This window comes from Lepisma saccharinum, chromosome 2 (assembly GCF_977018435.1).
Source record: "Lepisma saccharinum chromosome 2, izLepSacc3.1, whole genome shotgun sequence".
NCBI lineage: Eukaryota > Metazoa > Arthropoda > Insecta > Zygentoma > Lepismatidae > Lepisma > Lepisma saccharinum.
This window is the reverse complement of record NC_139230.1, coordinates 170,744,748-170,766,467: the sequence shown is the minus strand read 5'-3', so window position 1 is coordinate 170,766,467 and position 21,720 is coordinate 170,744,748. Positions and strand designations below refer to the sequence as shown.

Genomic DNA, 21,720 nt, shown 5'->3' with positions numbered 1-21,720 from the left:
CGCATAGATACGTTGATGGAAACTGCACCAACAACCTTGCAGCTTCTGTAGCAACTTGTGGATACACAGCAAAATAGCTTAACCAAAAATCTTCAACAGTCATGTTTGGGAACTCTGCTTTTGCTTGAGAACCACATTTTACGTCGATTGCCTGCTCCTGAAGGGAATAAGGAAGCAAGTATTCTTCTATTTTGAACAGATTTCGTGTCAATTGAAATTGCCAGCTATCTATTGCCAGAGAACTATTTGCAGAAGTTTCTTTTCTGAGACTTACACAAGGTTTTTCTTTTTTTGGGGAGGGGGGTAATTCATGTATATATTTTTCATTGCTCACCACGCCTCCCCTGAAATTCTCCAACGCCTCCCCGGGGGGCGCGCCTCCCAGGTTGAGCCCCTCTATACACCTGCCAAGTTTCATGGAAATCAGAGGGGGACACAGGGGCCATATCCCCACTTCAATTTGTTCTCATCTTGACATTTGAGGGGGGTTTTGCCCCCTAAAACAGTTTTTTTAGCCGAAACAAAAAAACACGTATTTCTTCCTTTGAGCACCTCTATACACCTGCCAAGTTTAATGGAAATCGGAGGGGGACACTTAGATAACCTCCCTTGTTAGAGTGAAAAGTGACGCAAATGAATGAAGACAGGTAGAAATCAATAATATTCACCATCCATCCATTATAATACCTGTAGCTATGTAGTATATTGTTTTACAATGTACTAAAAGTTACGAAGATTTTCATTCATTGTCAGTTCTTAAATTCAATAAATTCAAACCTTAGAAACTTAAAGATTTAAATAGTAATTTCGTGTGCGGTATTGTGAATTGAGAGTCCATTTTTTGCTTTTGTATGTAGAGAATTCTAAATATACGCATTTTTATATTTAGTTAGTAACTAGTGGATTCAATAGGTTAGAGAGTTAAAAATATATGTACAGGTAATTTCAAGTATACGGGTGTGAAGTGACATATTTCAGTGTCTTGAATAATTAGAAAATTGGGTATTTGTGTGATTCCCTAAATTAATTTTATCAGCCGAATCGTGTTAACATTTCCGTGGTCACTGAGACAGCTTGAGTTCTAATGGGTACATAAATCACGATGGGTTGAGATCTTAGCCGGTCTAGGGGTTATATCTAGTCATTAATATGGCAATACCGAATAATTCAAATATAGCTAATTAAAGAGACAGTAATAGAATCAGAAAGAGATAAATTAAATAATTTGTGTAAGTGACTGCTTTAAAATCCATTGTCTTTGAGATGTAATTAAAAAAAAAAAACGATCGTCATGTTAAACAGAAATTAACCGAGATTGCATTTTGGACATGGGCAACACCTCCGGATACATTCATTTAGTATTTTTATTACTATTGAGATGAGATTTGGGTATACGGAAGCGAGTGCTAACCACCCTGCCGTCGCCTATGATTGAGATGGGCTTTTATGTGAGGTTATTCGCCACATGAAGCTGCCAGGAAATGCGTTGTCTTTCGCATCGCAGGGATTTGGTCCACCGCACAGGCATTGTTCGATCTCTCCATGGAGGTGTGCTTGTGAGAGCCGCGATTGCAATCATCCGTCACGGCATCGCTGGTCAGCTCAGCCTTTATTATACAAGGTGTAAACAATCCGGCTGCTAAATGTTTTAGAATCTAAATTTCATCACGTTATTTATATCAGTTGTGCACATCTTCAAATTCTTGCGAAGGGGCTGCGGGTGGATGGTATCCCCCAGCTATCAACATTTTTGCAAAGCATCCCCCCAGCTGTCTCATTGTCACCATGTCAAACCAAAAGAGCACTCCCCAGCTAAAACACAAGGCTCGACCAAACATCCCTCCAGTTAACATTTTCCACTTCAAGCACTGTGCGTAGCCTTAGAAATTCTGTGTAGTATTTTAGTGAAAGGGGCACCTAGACAGTACATTAAACATAAGCAAGGTTAGGGTAACTAGGATCTGCTGTTTGTAAGATTCTCTAACTCTGTATGTGTAATTTAAGCACTTTGAGGGGGGGGGGGGTCAGAGTTGAAACCTATACGTACTTTTCTTACGGAAATATTTTTGCTTGTGTTATCACTTACTAAAAACACAGTGGTTTTGCAGATTTCTTTATTCTTTCTTTATTTAAGGAATAGTTTGCCGCTCGAATTCACCCATTTTTTCCTTGCCTAATTGGTACCAATTGACACTGACGAGAAACTTATAACTTGGATTATTGTCATTTAGTGTCGCTTTTCTGCCACCTTTGTCTAATAGCAACGATGAGGCAGTATAGCTTTGTTAATATTAGGGACTTACGTTTTTGTGCTTCCTTGATTGAGATGGAACGTTCAGAATTTAGTTTTAAATTTGCTTTTGCATCTTTCCTGAAGCATGAATTTACGCTTTGCGTGGAAGTAAGCATTCCGGAAGAAATGTAATTTTGTCATGCATTTGGTCACGCCTCCATATCATTTGCCGTTATCTGTCTCAATCTAACGGCGGCACTGTTGTCTGGTCCCGGTTTAATCTGCTAAGCTGTTATTTTATTTAAAGCACGTGCTTTAAGGGTTTCATAGAAGTTCACACGTCCAACCTTTAAGAGAGTTTATTCACTCACAGTTGGAGGAGCAGAATGCGTTAAATGTAGCTAGAGAACGACGAATAATGAATATGAAATCTACTGTTCCTCTCACAAATTCCATAATAGCCATTACAGGTTAATTGAGATACGTGATGGATGTCCTCGGTGCCCAATGCACATTAACTTGGAAACTACAGGGTGGCTAATAAGTCACGACGTGGTTTGAACAGCTAATACTTTTTTGGTTTATTAAATGTTTTTGTCCATTTTTAGTTACAATTAAGTTGAAAACTGGGAAATTTGTTTATATTATGTATGGAAAATCACATCCTTTAAATGGCGCCCATTGTTGGTCTCGTAAAGACGTGCTCTTTCTACGGTATGTTCCATGGCAGCTGCTAGCGTCGCAGGCTGTAGTGCTCTAATATTTTCCTTCAGTTCGTGGATGGTATGAGGTTTATTAGCATACACCCTCTCTTAAAACGTTAAAGTAAGCGACAAATTGTTGATTCCGAAGGAGATTCTCTTACCCCGAATTGTCGACATATGCACGTTGCGTCTGAATAATAATTAAATTCTGGTTTTCCAAATAAAACTCCAATATTTTGATTCGCTGTGCAGTTTTGGCTCCTCACTGTGGGCTACTATTTCTGAAAAAAAGAAAGAAGGAAAAGACAAAATTAATAATCAAGAAAGTTATTAGCTGTTCAAACCGAGTCGTGACTTATGGGCCACCCTGTATGTATCCTGGCCTCTCCGATTACATAGTGGAGCACTTGAATCAGTTGAGGGCACAGTGCAGTGGTTCGGCTCTCACTCTTAACTGTAGTTCCAGTTTCGATTAGCATGGTTATTTTGCATCAGTTCACATGTAAATTGAAATCATCACACACTGATATCATTATATTTACTTCGTTTAATTTTATTTTTCAGATGGGAACTCTGGTGACTTCTGATGGACTCCTTCATCTTCATCCGATTGATGAATGGACCACAAAGAAGCACGGGACACCAAATCATGTAGCGCACAATTACTCGCATATTCTCTACAAAGACGATGTTCCCAATTTAGGTAAGTAGTCACATGAATCTTGGTAGCGAAGTTTATAGAAGTACTAAAGGGCATTTCCGTCCAAAACTTACTGCAGTTGGGAATTTGAGTGAATAGATATTGGAAGTCATAAAGGATACATCCCTTTTCTTTTCTGGCAATTTTTCTACTTCCTTTAGTAGACTATCTCAGAGAGTTCCTTTTTATTAAAAAGAATATGTTAACTATATACAGTTATACGTTTTACAAATCATCGAACATTTGAATAAAATGCAAAGAAAAATATAGGTATTGAAGAAAACAAACTCATTTTAGACCTCATTTTAACCTATCGTCTAATTTTACTTCTCCATTAATCTAAACAAAATAATATAACACCCAGTCCCCATATTTTTAAATATTTAGGGCATTCTTTACTTCGTAAGCCTTGTTGAAATGGGCATTAAAATCATAATCAATTTTCATGGTAAGAAATTGTCTGCTCAAAACAAATTATACGAAATTCCATGAATCTTGTATATTACCGTAATTCGAAGGACATATATTAGATGGGCACCTGTATGCTTGCATTACAATTGTTTAAATTTGTTCTGCGGATATCCACCAGTTTTGTGAGAGAAATTCTCCACCTCTCATCTCCGTACTCGCCCCGTACACACACTCGCATGCTTTCACCAACTATTGCAATTTGTTCGTGATGGCTGTTCATGAGTTAATTACTTTTATAAATCGGAATAAGAATGAGTAGAATTTTCCATTTGTGAAAATGAGACTCGGTAAAAATTTATTGATAAAACTGATTTTTTTTCTGCAGACAAGATACAACATTTGTACACTAATTCTTTTTTGAACTTCCAAAAAACCAAGAATCAATACATACTAGTGAATGAATGGTTTGGACCTTTAACCACTGTGCTTGATTTTTTGTATATAGCAACATATCAGAGTCGTTCTCTCTTCATCATATTGTGTTATGTTGTCCTATGTTCCTTATGTACAAAAAACTGAGTATAGTGGATAAAAATATAAACCATTTATCATGAATCAACCACCACTGATCGGTTACAAAGAACACCCGAGTATGTAAACATGTGTTGGTATTTTTTGTTCATAAATTACAATTTGCAATTATTACAATCTGTCATGATTACCAGAAAATTGTTAGCTGGTGAGGGAATGCCTTCGCTTTGTTTCAGGTAACACTACATATGAAATATTTTTTTTTCCATTCTACAACTTGGTATTTGATGAAAAGCAATTTCCATTTAATTTCAAGAATGTATTGTCTTGTTTCAATTCAAGTTCGGGAATTACAAAATATCAAAACATCAAAAATACTAAGGAATAAACAGTTTGAGCTATTAGATAGATACATGCAAGAAAATTGACGCCGCTAAATAGTAAAAGGACTCCTCAAGTAACTATCACTTATGATGAGTGGCTCCAAAGTTTAGTTCTTATAGGAACTTATAGCTTCTGTGGATCCAATTCTAGGCGAATATTGTAGGTTTTGCCAATTTTGTGAACTTGGAATATTAATTTATTGCGTGTTTTTGTTTTATGATAGCCAGTGACATGATGGAACAAGGAGTATTGTTGAGCACGAGCAGTCAGGCCAATCGTCGACTTCGTCGTTCTGTGAGTGAGCCAACAATGGAATTGGCTGTCTTCACAGATTATGAGATGTACAAATATGTAGAACAAAGATATCCTAAGTCTAACATCACAGTCAAGATATCTGAAGTAGTACTCGCTATTATGAATGGGGTGAGTAGATGCTGTATAGTTTTTAACTCATTATTTATAAGAATAGATTTTGATGGCGAAGATATGCAGAAACATGAGACTGATTGATTGATTGATTTGCTTTATTTTACTTCGCTTTTTGTGCCACTTTTGGCTAATTGCGAAGATGGGGATGAGTGATGATATGATGAAATTGATGAATGGACACTCAAAAACATCCATGCCCAGGCCGTGATTCGAACCCGGGACCCCTGGCGTCGTAGCACGATGTGCTAACTACTCCGCCACAGGAGGCGACAGAAACATGAGACAATCGGCAAAATAAAATTTCGTTAATTAAGCATTGTTATTTACATTATCCTCCATTATCAAAAGGAGGCTCGATATTTTCTCATAAAAATATGTAAAAAGGTAAAGGTAAAGTGCTTTCCTGTGCTTAGCACCACGCCATGAAGGTGTATAGGGGGTGTGTGGGTAACGCCCCACACTTTGTAGATCCGGTCGTGAGTGGGGGTGATGTGATCAGCATCATGCCCCTGACCGCCTTTACCCTCCAGGGTTTCCCCCAGGTACCCATGTCATTTGACGCTGGGTGGGCGCAGGGGCAGCTTCCAACGTTAGAAAAGTTCCCGGATTTGAACCGGTCGGGGATCGAAGCCGGGACCTTTAGCATGGTAGTCAGACGCAGGAATACCCCTATTCGGCAGTATCCCCCGTCATTCACACATTCGTGCACTTTCACACATGTCAATTTCCACTTTATTCACATCGTTTCTCATTATTCGGACGAACACACAAACATCCAAGTCCGAGCGGGATTCGAACCCAGGACCCCTAGCGTTGCAGCGCGATGAGATAACCACTTGGCCACAGGGTCCGGCTATCGACTGAGCCACCGCGGCCACATCATAAAAATGTGTGGAGAACAAAATTTAGTACCGGTACCACTGCATTTTTAGGTAATCAGAATTAATATATTTACCTACCAATTTACATTATCGATCTGCACATGTGGCTTAAATGCAGTGCCGGATCTACAAGCCGCTAAACCCCGCAGTGCGGGGGGGGGGGATACAAGTAAGCTTATAGGGGGCCCTCAGCCATTGACATAGTAGAGGGTTCGTATATGCGTATGTAAAAATAAACTTAGTTACTCAGGGATACAGAAACGAATGCAATATATGCAGGTAAAGGTGAATGAAAGATAAGGAATTTTCTTATTGAACGTTATAACCAATATATTGATTATGGTGTATTAAGTAAAATAGTAATGGTAGAGGAAGATACGATCAACAAGATCAAATCAGGCTAGAATTTCACGAGAAATGCAGTGATGAAGTTTTCTTCAACCTATCTTTAATCAGGAGAAAGTAATGACTGCATGATTGTAAGAAATGTATCATTGGGTGTGAGAATACAGTGTCATATATATGAGCACCACGGTCGCAGAAACCAGGGGGGCAGAGGGCCCGGGTCCCTCCAGTTCTCGTTTGCCCCCTCGCCTATAAGGGGACCCAATGTATAACTTTCAACATATTATGGGTAACCAGGGCAAGAGTGAACATTTTTTTTCGGAAGACATATTTGAAGTGAAACACGTAGAGTAAAGATAGGACAATGGTATCACATGAAAAGTACAAGTTTCTAGTATCATAGGAATGTCACATTTATGAACTTAGGCAAACTACAAATGTGCCACAGGGAATATTTCCAACCTCTGCAAAAATTCACTCTTGCCCCGGTGGGTGGGGTAAGAATAAACAGGGCACGGGGCAAGAAGGAACACACAAGTAAACATTATACATTTAATGGAATACAAAACTATTACACCATAGGAGCTCAAATATTGTAGTTGGAACATATGTGAAAGAAAATGTGATGCAGAAAGTAGCTATGAAACACAAATGAAACACAAACAAAATCACTTGCAGTAGTCGCACACATGCAGAGGCTGTGCAGGATCAAAGTTTGAGCACTGCTCGTGAGACTATTGCTGGCAAACGGCACAGCGTACCCACATTTCACCTTCGGGAGTTTCAGCAAACAATTCACCACAGAACTGACAAGGTGCATTGTGACTGGTGTTGGAAGCATGAGGTGTTGTTTCGTCCGCTTGCACAGAAGATGTCTCATTATCAGATCCATGAAACGAAGGTATGTTCTTGGATTGTTTACCTGGCACTGCTGGCTCCAATGATGACCTTCTCTTGGCGCGACCGGCACACTTTCGTTTCCTTGCTCTTTCTATTGTATAAGCATATTTTTATGTGGTGACGATGTAAGAACAGTTGATTTTCCCCTCGCCCTGTGTTAGATGCCTGTAAGAGAGGAAGTGGAGAAATATCTAAAATAATTTGCGCTGAAGTGGATGGAACTGGTTCATTGCCTTCCTGGTGGACTACCTGTTGTGTTACTTGGCCGTATCATATCAAGCTGCCTCTGGATAACTATTTCCTGTGACAGAACTGCCTGGAACGTTATGATGGATTTGCTCTGCCACTTGGTGCTCTGAAAGTCTTGAGATCACGTAGTCGACATCCTGAAATATGTCGGGGTTGAAAGGATATATCCCAGTACATTTGAATCCGGCAGAGGCAATTGCACCCGTCGATGTTGAGCTACAAGCTTCTGTTACAAGCTTAGCACGATCAAAGTGAGTAACTTTTCACCCTGGATGATTTGACATCCATAAGTCCAAACATTTGTTGTACTTCGCTTTAAAAGGAGAAAAGAAAGATCTGTCCAAAGGCTGTAATTTATGGCTGCAATGTGGTGGGAGCGTAGCCATTTCAATTCCATGTGACCGTGCAAGAAGAATAGCAGGTAGGGATTTGTGGCTAACATGTCCATCGATAATTAGTAATACCCTATGTTCCTTGCTTGCATGCGAGTATTTAATGAAATGCTGGAGATAAGAGACAAAGGCGTCTGTATCCATCCAGCCAGAGCCAGCTGCCAACCCAATGGATCCAACAGGTGCCCCATCCAGTAATCTAGGTGACCATGTCTTTCTCGGAAACAAAAACATAGGAGGAATTAAATAACCGGCGGGATTCATACCACAGACGAGAGTTACGTTGCTTCCCCTCTCACCACTTGTAGCTCTCCCAACCTGTCTTATCCCTTTCCTGCAAAATATCTTCCTGGGAACATGAACCGTCGAAATTCCAGTCTCGTCAACATTGAAACAACGTTCAGGAGGAATATTGTGTTTGTCACGAATCACCTTGAGATTGCTGTAAAATGTTTGTACCTTTTCCTTAGTGAATCCTAGGATTTTATTTAGACTGGTTGCTTCTGCAGCACGTAATGTTAGCTGAGGATGGCGGCGTCTGAAACACATCTCCCAATCCTCCCCCGCCAGTGTTGTTGTTTCATTAAAGGGGTTGGTGATGTTTTTCATAACTGCATAATCATAAGCCAGTTTGCGAAATGTGTGTGTGGAAAACCCGTAAAAGAGTTTCGCCATTGCAATGTCATGCTCAACCATCTCTATCTACTGGTCTTGTGTAAACACAGGTCTGAACCGACCTAAACTTTGCACACTATCTTGATTCAGTCGAATCCTTTTTCGCTATTGTTTATATCGATACATGATACTTATCTGCTGCTTTCCCGTAAGTCACCTCCTTCGATTTCACTGCTGCAATCGCTGCCTCGCTGCCTCCATATTGTCATAGGCACCTCTGGTTGTCTTTCTCTTGTAGTTTCGCACCATATTTGAGAATTCCTGAAAGAATGTAAAATAAATGGGAATCAGTATTGTTTTATGCATCGGCGTAACCAGAACATTGTGAAAGTGGTTCAACTGCTGAAAAGTAATTGACATTATAGAATTTCGATTCACGATAGGAAATTGGAATTGCAATACTTTTATTACCATGTTTGCAGGGTAATGCAGTTTCCCGACCCCCCCTAGCCCTGCCTCTTGGGTTCGTCCATGGTTCTACAACAATAAAAATATCGCTTTTCTATACGCTGTTTCAAGTGTTTACTATGTAAGCATGTCAAGATTACATCTCTCGAGGAGGGGCAAGAGTGAACGTTCCTTCTTACCCCATTCACTCTTGCACCGGAATTGCCGTCCTTTACAATCGTGGATTCCAGCTCTTGGCTGGGCACGTGTTTTCTTTCTACACCATGTCCAAATAATACTTAGGAATGATGCCTTTCGCACTAACATTTACAACCTTCCACTTGTCGTATATACTACACTATCAAATGTAACACATACCTGCAAAAACTTTGCTCGGGTGGGAGTTTTCAACACTATGCCACTTTCCTCGGCATCACGGTTCAGGCCGAACGTTCTGCTGCTGTTAACACTCGGTAGCCATGTTGACTTCCCGGTTTACGCTATTCATTTGTTTCGCGGTGTTGCCAAATCTACGGAAATGCCACGTTTACTCTTGCCCCGATGTTCACTCTTGCCCTGGTTACCCATACATAACTTTTGCACACAGATACTTCGCACACAACAGGTGGGAAATTATGCAGGATTCTGCTCTGAAATGGGCAATATCCCACTGTTTTATATAATCAGGATTACTTTTTTTTTACCTGTAAACATGTGTGTGAATCTTCATACTGCATTAATGTGGCTGAAAGTTGCAGTGTTACATACTTATACCAAAGCTTAACCAACGTCCAAAACAATAAATACGTGTATGTGTGTGTGTGTGAGAGCGGCTTAAGGGCCGGGTGACCCAAGCGATTACCTGGGGCACCGCCCTCGACGGCGCCAGACCGGTGCGTCCGGATTTAGTAGGGCCAAATCCTTATTTCTGATTACATATATGTGGATATTTGTTTCATAAAGAGTTGGATTTGTGTAATTGAAGTTACTTCTCAATGACAAATGCATATTGCAAAATCATGTAGCAATTTAAACTAAAAGACTACCGTTATTTTTATATCAACCTAGAATATACGCGTTCTTTGATATTAAGGCATTGAAAAAAACAAGGCTATTATTTATCGTAGTTAAAACCGTAAATATACAACACGGTCTTGTTTTTATTGGCCGATGGTGGAAAGTAGTGGAATCAGAGTAGAAAGTTGAGGCGGGTGGTGGCCAATAATCGACCTCACGTGTAGTGTTGCCCACGAGACGAGACGAGACGAGACTTTGGTCTGTCCCGTCCCGTCTCGTGAAAATGCTGTCTCGTCTCGTGTCTCGTCTCGAAAATATTCGTTTGTCCCGTCTCGTGTCCTGTCTCGAAGGGTTCTGTCTCGTCTCGTCTCGTCCCGTCTCGTAAAAGTGATCCGGGATATCATGCCAACAAAAGTCAAAAGAAGCAGAAACACGAAATATTTTTCCGGAAAGTGGGATAAAGCTCCAAATATTTTACCCATTGCGTGGTGAGAATAAATAAGGTTCGTTAATAATGAGGACATTAATATTAAAAATGCAGTTTGTTGGTTACTGATTGCTAGGTATCTTATAAAATCTACCTTGTGGTTTTTCTGGCTTCCATACAAGAGTGCTCTTTTCATTACTGCTATACCTTTTGGAAGTTTTGAAATGTTTTCCACTAGACCTTCTTTCCTTCTGAATGTCGAACTTCCGTGCACTACGAAAATGTACATTTCTTCTTTAAATTCTAAGCTTGGCGCTCGGGAGCAACAAAAAAGTTTTTAAATGTGTAGTACGAACACAAAATACTATTTAAAATTTCAATACTTAGTATATTACATTTATTGTTCTTAACATTGTTAAACATCTTCTATGACATAAGTTTCAAAAAGTGTTTCTTTGTGATATTGTGCTGTTTCTTATGCTCAGCTTATGACGCACATACTTCTTTGTTTTCTCTTTAGCCTCTAAGTCTGGTACCACCACCGCTTGATCTAATTTATCCTTCGGCAGACACGCATCTAGAAATATATGTCGGGGGAGGGTGTCCGAGCCAAGTGTTTCAGAAAAAATGATGATAATAACATTAACGACAACAATTAAGCAAATGTGTAAATTAATACATTAATATAATTCATAGGTCTATTCATTTGAATATGTAAATTAATCAATTCTATTATTATTATTACATGAAATGTTACAAAGATTGTAGTTTTGCATAAAAACAGCTGTCCTGGCAAGACGTTTAATGTAAAAAAAGGTGATGAATTGAATATTTGCTGAATAACAAAAAAGGATGTTACATCCAGTTGACGAAAAATAAAGTTCCTGATTAATATTTTATGCTCATTATTATAAGTAGTAGTGTACATAAATCTTCATTGATACTGTCATTCAAGGCCGTATGATCGCAATAAAATCCTTGTTCGGCATAAAAAAGTAACCCTCGATTATGCTAAAGAAATATATTTTTGTTTAGCTAGAGCAAGGCGCCAGGAGGATGCAAGAAGCCGTTCCTGCAAAAGTGTATGTTGTACGAAGCGAAGAAACGAGACAAAACCACCACGTATGGAAGGCAAACCTGCATATATTTTATATCGCACATTTACAGAGCCGTGCCTCCTGAAGTTATAAAAATGCCAACTTCAATGATTCTTTTAAACATGCTATAGTTGAAAAAAATATGTTTAGATGCACCAAAAGTGCATCATTATCAGATTATGCATATAACGTGTTATTGGAATCAAAAAATTGTGTAAATGGATGCCTCCCCGATGGCATTGTAATAACGTCGAGGTCTTGTAATCAAGGGTCCCCGCGTTCGATACCCAATAGAGGCACAAAGTGGATCGGATCGCACTTTAAACTGTAGGTAGGTTCGCGATTTAGCCTATTTGTGAATCAAGTGGACTTAGAAAAACAATATCAACCTTAAGAATATTAGAATCCACTAATTCAGCCGCACCTAAGTCAAATTTCACATATCCCTTTTCATCCTCGTTCATAGACTTTCTGCAATACTCTTGTGTTGTATCCCACCAGGTGCGAGAAATGTGAAGAGTTATTCTTTCCCTGTACTGCGTTATTTCTTTTCATAACAGTAAGGCTAAATTCTCGTTTTATCTGAACTTTTAAAAAATGTGCAAAATGCGTCTCTATCTTTAAACAACCACCCTTTCTCATGTATGTGTAAAATAATCCCACTCTGTCTCAGAAAACCTCTTCCTACGATCAAATGAAGGAAACAACTCTCAAGTCTCAACAATTATAATTTTTTGCTTAAATTTCCTATAATTTATACAAACAGTAGCACTTATCACGTCCTTTGGTGCAACATTTTACTTTCCTCGTCCTAATAAATTTACTTCCAACCAGTGACGGCGCCAGGGAAATGTGACGGGGGGGGGGAGGCGGAAGGGGGCAACAAAATATTGTAAGGGGGCAGTCACATTAAAACGCCCGAAAACACTACACACACATATATATATATACATATATAATAATACTTATAATAATAATAATTATTATTATTATATTCATGTATGGTGTTTTGTGTTTGTCTTTTATTTAGAGTGGACGTTTACTGCCTTAATTTACTTCTTGATCACGAGTTTATCTCCACATGATTCGTTTTAATAAATACATTAATTCTTTTTTATTGGTAATACATAAAGTTATTAACCTGGAATAAATTGAAAAACAAAAATGGGGAGTAATTCTGTGTTTCGAAAGAGTATTGAAAATAAGTTTAAGTATTCATTCATTCCTCTCTCTAGAATAGTCTTCTTTTGACTTAATACACGCTTATCAACGTTTCTAATTAAAATACTTTATTCCAAGCAAACAAGTATTTGCAACTGATTAAATATTTTGCTTTTATTTTTTCGGGACATTCGAGACGAGACGAGACTTTTCAAAAGCCGTCCCGTCCCGTCTCGTGTCTCGTCTCGAAAACGAGACGAGAAAGGCATTCCGTCTCGTCCCGTCTCGAATTTCAAAAGGCTTGTCCCGTCTCGTGTCTCGTCTCGTTTTCGAGACGAGACACGAGACGAGACGGGACATGTCCCGTCCCGTGAGCAACACTACTCACGTGAATGAAAATTTTATCTTGGGCCTTCCCTTTTATGTAGAAATGTGTGAAAATACTAAACTCCTATAAAGGATTGTAGGAATAAGTATTAGGAAACCGAATATGATAATCAAATTCTCAGTCAAATGTTACATGTAAAGTACATATTATGTTGTATAATTATATAATCACAGTAGTACAGTGATTTTTTTGTCCAGCTAATAGAGTTAGTTGTACCTTGATATATATGTTTTGTTGTCAAAGCTGCCCCGGAAACAGAAAGAAATCAGTATGTATGCTATACTTAACTTTTGGCTCTCCCAAATCTCTGAAGATATCGGCACCTATGCACATCACCCGTTTCCCATTTAAAAATTTTGAGTTGAATTCAATATGGCGGCCGTCCGCTTGTAAAACCAATTTTATCCAGCCTAACTCCTTTACTTTTTAGAGGGGGTGTTAAGGGACATTTAAATCACCCTGTAGGCCTCTCATGTTGACTTTGTCAACATGAGATCAAGAATTACACACACACACACACATACATTATATATATAGTGTGTATATATGTATAATGCGTGTGTGTGTGTGTGTGAGAGAGAGAGAGAGGGTAGATAAGATTTTGCGGGGGGGCCAAGATTTGTAGATCCGGCACTGCTTAAATGAAATGTAGTTTCATTGCTTGAACTCACATAAAACCAAAACTTGAATTTGTCAGCATGTTTCCACGCGGAAAATCTCAATTTCAAAGCAAATGGAAATCATACCGTCCGTTTGCAAGAGCATAAATTTAGAAAGGTCTCCCTTTTGCAGGTACAAGCTATTCTCAATCACCCTTCCTTGGGAGCAAAAATTCACCTCGCACTAGTCAAGCTTGAAATCGTAACTTCACCAACAGACGGCCCACGACCTATGAAAGGAAACATCCGTCCTTACCTGGACAGTTTCTGCCAATGGCAGTGGGAGAATAAGAGAAGAAACGACATGAAGAGCACTGCACACTGGGACCACGCTATTATGCTTACAGGATGGGACCTTTTCATGGCACAGACCAGAGACAGAACGACAAGTGGTAAGTACTTAACTCCTCACCCATCTATTACCTCATTCATAGTATCTTTATTGTTTGGGCGAAGATTAACCTTACACTGCTCTGCTGTGTAAGATACTTACAGGGCGTTTCAGAATAGCAACGTTTTGAAAAGTTTTGCAAAATATTGAAAATGCCTTGGCCGAAAAGTTTAATGCTGCTTCAAGCCAACACAATTTCTTCATATATTTCTGCACAATAGTAAGTACTATGTAAAGACTAAAATAGGAGCACTTATTCATTTTTAAAAATTACCAAAAGAGAAGATGTTTTTAAAGTGGAACATAGTCAGACCACAAATGTCTTTAACTAGTCAGGGTGCAGGAGATTAACTTTCCATTCTACACTGCAAGGATGGAGTTTGACCTTTGTATGACAGATATTTAACAAGATAGTTTTTTACAGTTCCATATGTTTTGAGAAGCAAACATGATGCATATATTTGCCTTATTAGCATAACTAATAAAACTCATAAGGTTAGTTCAGATTTTAGTCTATCGAAGCTCTATTATTGCTAGATCGAGATTGATGCACCTTCAGCCGGGCGTAGTTAGATACACAACTTCTTCAGCAAGATTCTACAAACTGATATATAAAAGTCATATTAGTCCGGTAGAGGAGTTAGACAGTTTTGAAATGTTAATAATACACCTTATTTTCAAATGTACAGAAATGTATTACTACAGAAATACAGGTTATTGTATGCCATTTTTATTTACCACGACATTTCGTGTAAAAAAATGATGCCTTCAATTTACTTTTATACACATTCGAAGGCCTTTTTCCTTTCCTTTTAAATGACCTACGTAAGATCTTGAGTCAGCACTTTGTCCGTTTGAACAATTGAAATAAATTCAAATCAACAATCGGCGATCCGGTGAGAAGTTGGTGGCTGCTTAGCTGTTTGTCAGCCCAGTAAGCATGAAGCCCTCGAATGTGCAACATCGAGCGTTTGTTGAAGAGGGATTCTTCAAGACTGGAGAATCTGTACTGAAAACGCAGCATCTTTGTCGACGTTATTTTCATGTGGCACGCCATGGGCGTGTAGCAAGCCGCAACACTATCCTCAGGTGGGTGCAGAACTTCGTCGGCCTCGGCGTGGGCATAGGATAAATCAGCATGACATATGGTTCCAACAAGATGGAGCAACGGCTCACACATCTAGATCCTCTATGGCTGTTGTTAGTCAACTTTTTCCAGGACATGTCATTTCCCGGTTTGGTGACATACCCCGGCCTCCTCGGTCACCAGACCTTGCAATCTGTGATTTTTTTCTGTATGATTCCTTAAATCCAAAGTGTATGGAATAAACCTCGCACATTAGACGACCTGAAGCTTGCAATTAGAGATGAAATTGCAAACATTAATGGTGAAATATTGCAACGTGCCGCCAGCAACTTCTGGGAGAGGCTTCGAATGTGTGTACACGTAAATGGAAGTCACTTGAAGGACTCCATTTTTAAGTCATAAAGAATTGCCATGGCAAGTAGCATACAATAACTAAAAATGGCATATAATAACCTGCATTTCTGTAGTAATAAATTTCTGTACCTTTGCAAATTAGGTGTGTTATTCACATTTCAAAACCGTCTAACTCCTTTGCCGGACCCTGTACTTGACAACGAGCAAGTGTTTCTCTAGGCGTTCAAGATATTATCATGGCGACTGTAGAACTTTGCATACAGCATTGATGCAAAGTATTATTGCTTCTATGTTGACGACCATGATTGCTACTTTACCCGTGAGGGTAGTTCCAACAATTTCAGCCAATGCTTTTCAGAAGGTTTATATCATCCAGAATAAACATAAAACCGTTGCTATTGCAATTGGAGAGTCGTGAAATTAGCCACAAACTCGTGGAAGTTCGCTATACTCTATCATCACATTTCATTCAAACAACAGCTAACAATGATTTTCAGAATCTTTCTGTCCTTTTCATGAATATCCATTTCTTCAACGTTTCCCTTACAACTTACCTACAAGATTTAAAATGACTATTCTATGCCTCTAAATATGCACAGGGCTCAACTTGAAATTAACGCCAAGCTTGATCCTGCGTTGTAAAACAGTTTCTTCTAAAAGTTCTTGATAACCTTCTGTTGAGGACTGGTGCTACCGTTCTCGTTCACTGCTTCTGGCAACAGTTACGATAAGAGATGTCACCAGCATTTTGCAGACATGGACACTGCTGACCTACACCGTCGCATGTAAAGAATGCCACGCCTTGAACCGAGAACAAGCTAAGCTTCGTCTCACTCCAGTAACTTGCCGTTCCTGACCTGCAGCACTTACATACAGAATTCTGAACGCATAGCTTAGAGCTCAATGTGCACTCTTTATCTCCCGTTACAGACCTATCTACCAAAGCTCCACCTATTTCAATTCCACTTAAGAGTCAGGAACTTATCGGTCTCCCACTTTTCGCAAATCGCGATCATGAGGATGAGTGTAGATGAAATCCATGAAGGGACAATCACAATCAACACCCATGTCGAGATCGGTACTCGAATCCCAGAATGGTGAGTTAATTTCTAAGACTTCAGGCATACCTTCTGTTTTCTTGACAGCTTCTGTACTCTAGGTAACTATACAACTCTTTCCACGGTGTTCATCACCTACATTTTCGCTGAAATTTATACGTAGTAAGTACATCTCCTACGAATACCAAACCATTAAATATGGTATCCGTTCTGTAATTATGAGGAAATCTATCTCAGATTTCTACGATTTCCAAAAACCTCATCTTGCCTCTTCTTTTCACTTCTTTCACTAGTTGGGACAAAGAGATAAGGTCATTTTTCCTGATCAAATTATTGTCTGACTTCAATCATGAGCAGGAAGATTTGGTATATTTTTCTTGACATACATATTTAAGAAATTCAATTTTTCCACAGGAATGGCTTATCTTCGAGGGATGTGTCGTGAAGTTACAAGTTGCACACTAAGTGAAGGGAGATCTTTGGGAGGAGCAGCACTCATAGTCAGTCACGAAATGGGTCACAAGTAAGTTTGCTTGTTCGTTTTGCTAATCGGTGTCCATGAACTCAAATATGAAAATTTGGTAATGTACTTAGCGGTGTGTATTCTAGGTCATGTAGGTAATTGGGAATTGCTCAACCGTTTTTGTATTATTCCAATCTACCAATTCCAGGAATTATACTAAGGCAACTGTCAGAGAACGACTCAGGAGAAGCTTCGTTAAAGATTGTTTTTAAATCCTCTTTATGCACAGAAAGGTTAATCGGGACTGGACCGTCAGTTTAAAGTGGGATCCAAACCGCTAATACTCACAGGACCCAGGACCTCTTGATTACGAGGTGATGGACTGAGAAGCATTCCAGTTCCTGGCATTCTGGGGATGTTCCTGCCTGCCTTGAATCTGCCCCTTCTGCTGGCTACAGGGAGAGTTTGGTGTGTATCAAGGTGAAGAAGAGGAGTCTCTCGCAGTAGGAATGTCCTTTCATCTCTCATCGTCTGCACATCTCACTATAAGGGTGTGCGGGACAGAACTTTTGTAGTCGGGATGGAATCTGGACGGGAATATTTATCAATTTCCCGACAAAGTCGGGAAATTTTCGGGACATGAAATGTTCGAAATTTCCCAAAGCTCTTGAAATCTCGAATTCTACACGTCATTTTCACAGTAAGTTATTGTTTTTGCATTTCTGGTACAAAACTAACAATTTCTGATAAGTTCTAGACATTTGCAATGCCGGTAACGTCGAGAATTAACGTCTTTTTAAAACGACTGCTCGGGATCCCGAAAGGTCGGGAAGTCATTTCCCGAAGTCGGGATCGAGACGGTAAATTTTTTTCCCGATCCCGGTCCCGACTTTTCTGGATCCCGCACACCCCTACATCTCACCCCAGGCCGTGCGTTCCTTGAGTATTCTTCGACTGGCGTTCATTGCCCTTCGGTTGATCTCTGCCATTCCTTTAAACGGACACTGGACAGTGCTGTTGTTGTTAAGTATGTACGAGGGTCAATCAAGAAAAAAAGGGACGTTTTGGTGAAAAACACAAACGGCAGGTGATGTGTTCCAAAAATTTAAGGTACGGAAACTACATGCCTTACTCTACTTTCTCACATATTCGCCATACCCATTCAAGTACTCATCATAGCGTAATACCTGTTTGTTGATACTGTCATTGAATGATGATATGATGAAATTGATGAATGGACACTTACAAACATCCATGCCCAGGCCGGGATTCGAACCAGGGACCCCTGGCGTCGTAGCACGATGTGATAACCACTCCGCCACGGGGGCCGGCTCCAATGGGATCGTTACATGACTGTACAAGTCGGGAATATAAAGTATGTGTCAAGTTTCTGAAGCAAATTGTAGTAACATTACATGGGCGTTGCCAGAAATTTTTGTAAGGGGGAGGGGCAGGCGATTTATAAAACTTGAATAGTACAAACAACAACAATAATAATAATTATTATTATTATGGTTATGATTGTTATTATACAATAATAACTATTGTACAGTAAAGTAATAAAAATGAACCAATTTTTTCCAAATTTATTGTTATTTTTACTATTATTATTATTTCAAAGTAGAGTCTTGAAATGTTCCAGGCGACGAGTGATGAAGAGATTATCTAGGGCTGTCGACCAGGTGTGTCCTGGAAAGGATTTCTTTCCACAACTCACCAGGTCGATGGCCCAAGAGAATCATTTCATAAATATTACATCCTTAGAGAGACTCTCCTATCGGATCCACCAGATGTGTGAATACTTTGAACCTCGCCCTTCCATAAGGAATAATTGAATTGGATTGAAATTATTTTTTACATTAATTCATTAAATTTTGTACGCCTCGTTTAAAAAGAAAATTTAAAATTTAAGGGGAAATTTTAGTCATAAAGTTTATTTTATACCATCTTACATAAAACTCTAATTTTAGTATTTTTAAAAAAAACTGTGGAATCATTTATTATTTGGATTAATTGATGGAATATGAAAACATAACGTAGTTCTTGTATTTTACACTAATTTTTCGATCTAACGCAGTTTTTACTGTGGTTATTCAGTTCGATTCATTGATTAATTTGATATTTTTTACTTCGCTGTTCTGTGACTTTTGATTATAATTCAGTTCTGATTCTAACTGAACTTTATTTACGTTATTATTAATAAGATAACAATCTATCTGCTTACAAAAAGTAACTTGAAATGAACCATGCCAATTTCTAGGGTAATCGACGGACTATTCCCTCCCCGCCACTCCCGACACCCATATAGTAGCAAAACTTCCTGTTTGACAGGAAATAAAGTGGTAAAGAAGATAATTGTAGGACCAATCTTGTTTAAACATAAACGCAGAAAAATTAGTGACAAAAACTGCCGTGCGTCACGTTCCTATTAACATATATATATATATATATATATATATATGTATACAGGGTGTTTCTAAAGGTCGTTTACAACGCTTGGGAGGTGATTCCTCACACGAAAACAAGCAAAAAGTCTAAGTTCCATTTTTACGACTGAGGCTTCGTTTCCGAGATAGGAGCCTCGCAAAAGGTGACAAAGTGAACGTCACACCTGACTGGGACGAATACTATAACAGATAGAGAGGCGGTTCCAAGGGAATCATAAAGGAATCGTATGTGCTCAGTCCGGAAGTCACTATGAAAAGTTCACTGCACGCATGCGCAATGGAGTCCTCAAAGGAATTGGGGATTTCCAGCAAGAACAATACATGGAAAGGGTATGTAACGCAGCAAGAAAGACCGTGACAATGAGAAATGCGTTAAAGACAACACATCCCGACCTCAAACATCAAAACATGAGCACGGAACACAAAATCCGAAAAGTTGAGCACGGTTGCATACCCCAGTTACACGCGAGGAATGAACGAATCATGTCATGTGACATACGAGAGACACACTACTCCACCAGGAGGAGGGAAAGAAAAACACAATATCAGATGATTGCGACAACGTGTATTTTTACACGCGACAACTACGTAATATCCCCCCCCACACACACACACAACAAACAACAAATGCTCGAAGGGTTGGTTCTCTCCGGCAGTCGTTCCAGTCGTGTTGCAGGTGCTGGGATATGATCAGCAGTTGTGTTCGTACGGTGATACGGCCAATTTGTGCAGTGGGCCAGTGTTAAACAAAAACAATACTTTGCAGTTCCAGCTCCCTATTACACAGATGGCTGCGTATACGACCCAGCAGCTAGCAGACATGCATCTCATGTATGGGGAGGCACGTGGTAATAGCCGTGAGGCAAGGCGTCTTATGGAAAACGCTTTCCACATAGACGTTTACCGTCTCACACCTTCTTTCAGGTAGTGGACAGTCGACTGCGTGAAACAGGGTCAGTGTTACCACCGCGGCAAGAAGTTGGAAGACCCCGAAGTGTACGCACACATCAGTTTGCAGAAGATGTGTTAACAGCGGTCGCAGAACATCCTGGCACCAGTACGCGAGTGCTCGCTCGGGCACGAAACACGTCTCATGTGAATTTGTGGCGAGTGTTGTCAGAGGAAGGAATGCACCCTTTTAAACTGCAGAAAGTACACAGGAATTCGAAAGAAACGTCCCCCCTTACGGTTATGCAACCCGGAATTTTATATCGTCTAGTTTCGCCTGGTAGAGTAGTTCCCGAGAGGAGCAGTGTTTCCAAACCTATAACCGTAGTGTTTCCAACCCCGTATTGGTTGGTTGGTTGTTGATTTGGTGTTTTAAGTCCACAATGCACAGTATGACTAATCGGGACTGGACCTACAGTTTAAAGTGGGATCCGAACCACTTTGTGCCTCCACCGGGACCCCTTGATTACAAGGCGACGACGCTACCACTACGCCATCCAAGCCTGTATTGCTTCGTAGAAGACGAAACCTTCACGTAACTTCTTCATTCGTGATTTACATTTGGTTTACAGACTCACATTACAGGACACTCTTTTCCTGTATTGCATGTTTTCTGGTGCATTTATTTTTCCTTCTGTGGAGAAAATTCTGTTATTATTTTACATCTTATTTTTCGCAGCTTCTCTACCATTTATTGGCTAATCGCAACAATGAGGATGAATGATGACTCGATGAAATTGATAAAAGGACAGTCATAAAGGAACCATGGGGAGCTAGATTCATATTTTTATTATTACTAATATCTTTCTCTTTTTTACTTTACTTTTGGCTAGTCGCAACGATGAGGATTAGTGTATGATAAAATTCATGAAGGAACACTCATAAACAATCATACCCAGGCCGGGACTCGAACCCGGGAATTTCGGCAGCGAGATCAAAAGCCGACGGCTTACCACGCTCGGGCACAGCGGCGGCCAATTATTATTAGTGATATTGTCTCAA

General features: G+C 39.6%; 1 protein-coding gene across 1 annotated transcript in view; it reads left to right on the top strand.

Annotated features, from left to right (window-relative positions):
* The window catches only part of LOC145980605 (A disintegrin and metalloproteinase with thrombospondin motifs 16-like), a 172,418-nt gene that overhangs the window by 96,489 nt on the left and 54,209 nt on the right, over positions 1-21,720 (top strand). The window contains exons 4-7 of the mRNA XM_083113644.1: positions 3,502-3,640; positions 5,187-5,386; positions 14,104-14,362; positions 17,275-17,383. Of these exons, the coding sequence (XP_082969770.1) occupies positions 3,502-3,640; positions 5,187-5,386; positions 14,104-14,362; positions 17,275-17,383 (707 nt within the window). The remainder of the gene's footprint in view (positions 1-3,501; positions 3,641-5,186; positions 5,387-14,103; positions 14,363-17,274; positions 17,384-21,720) is intronic.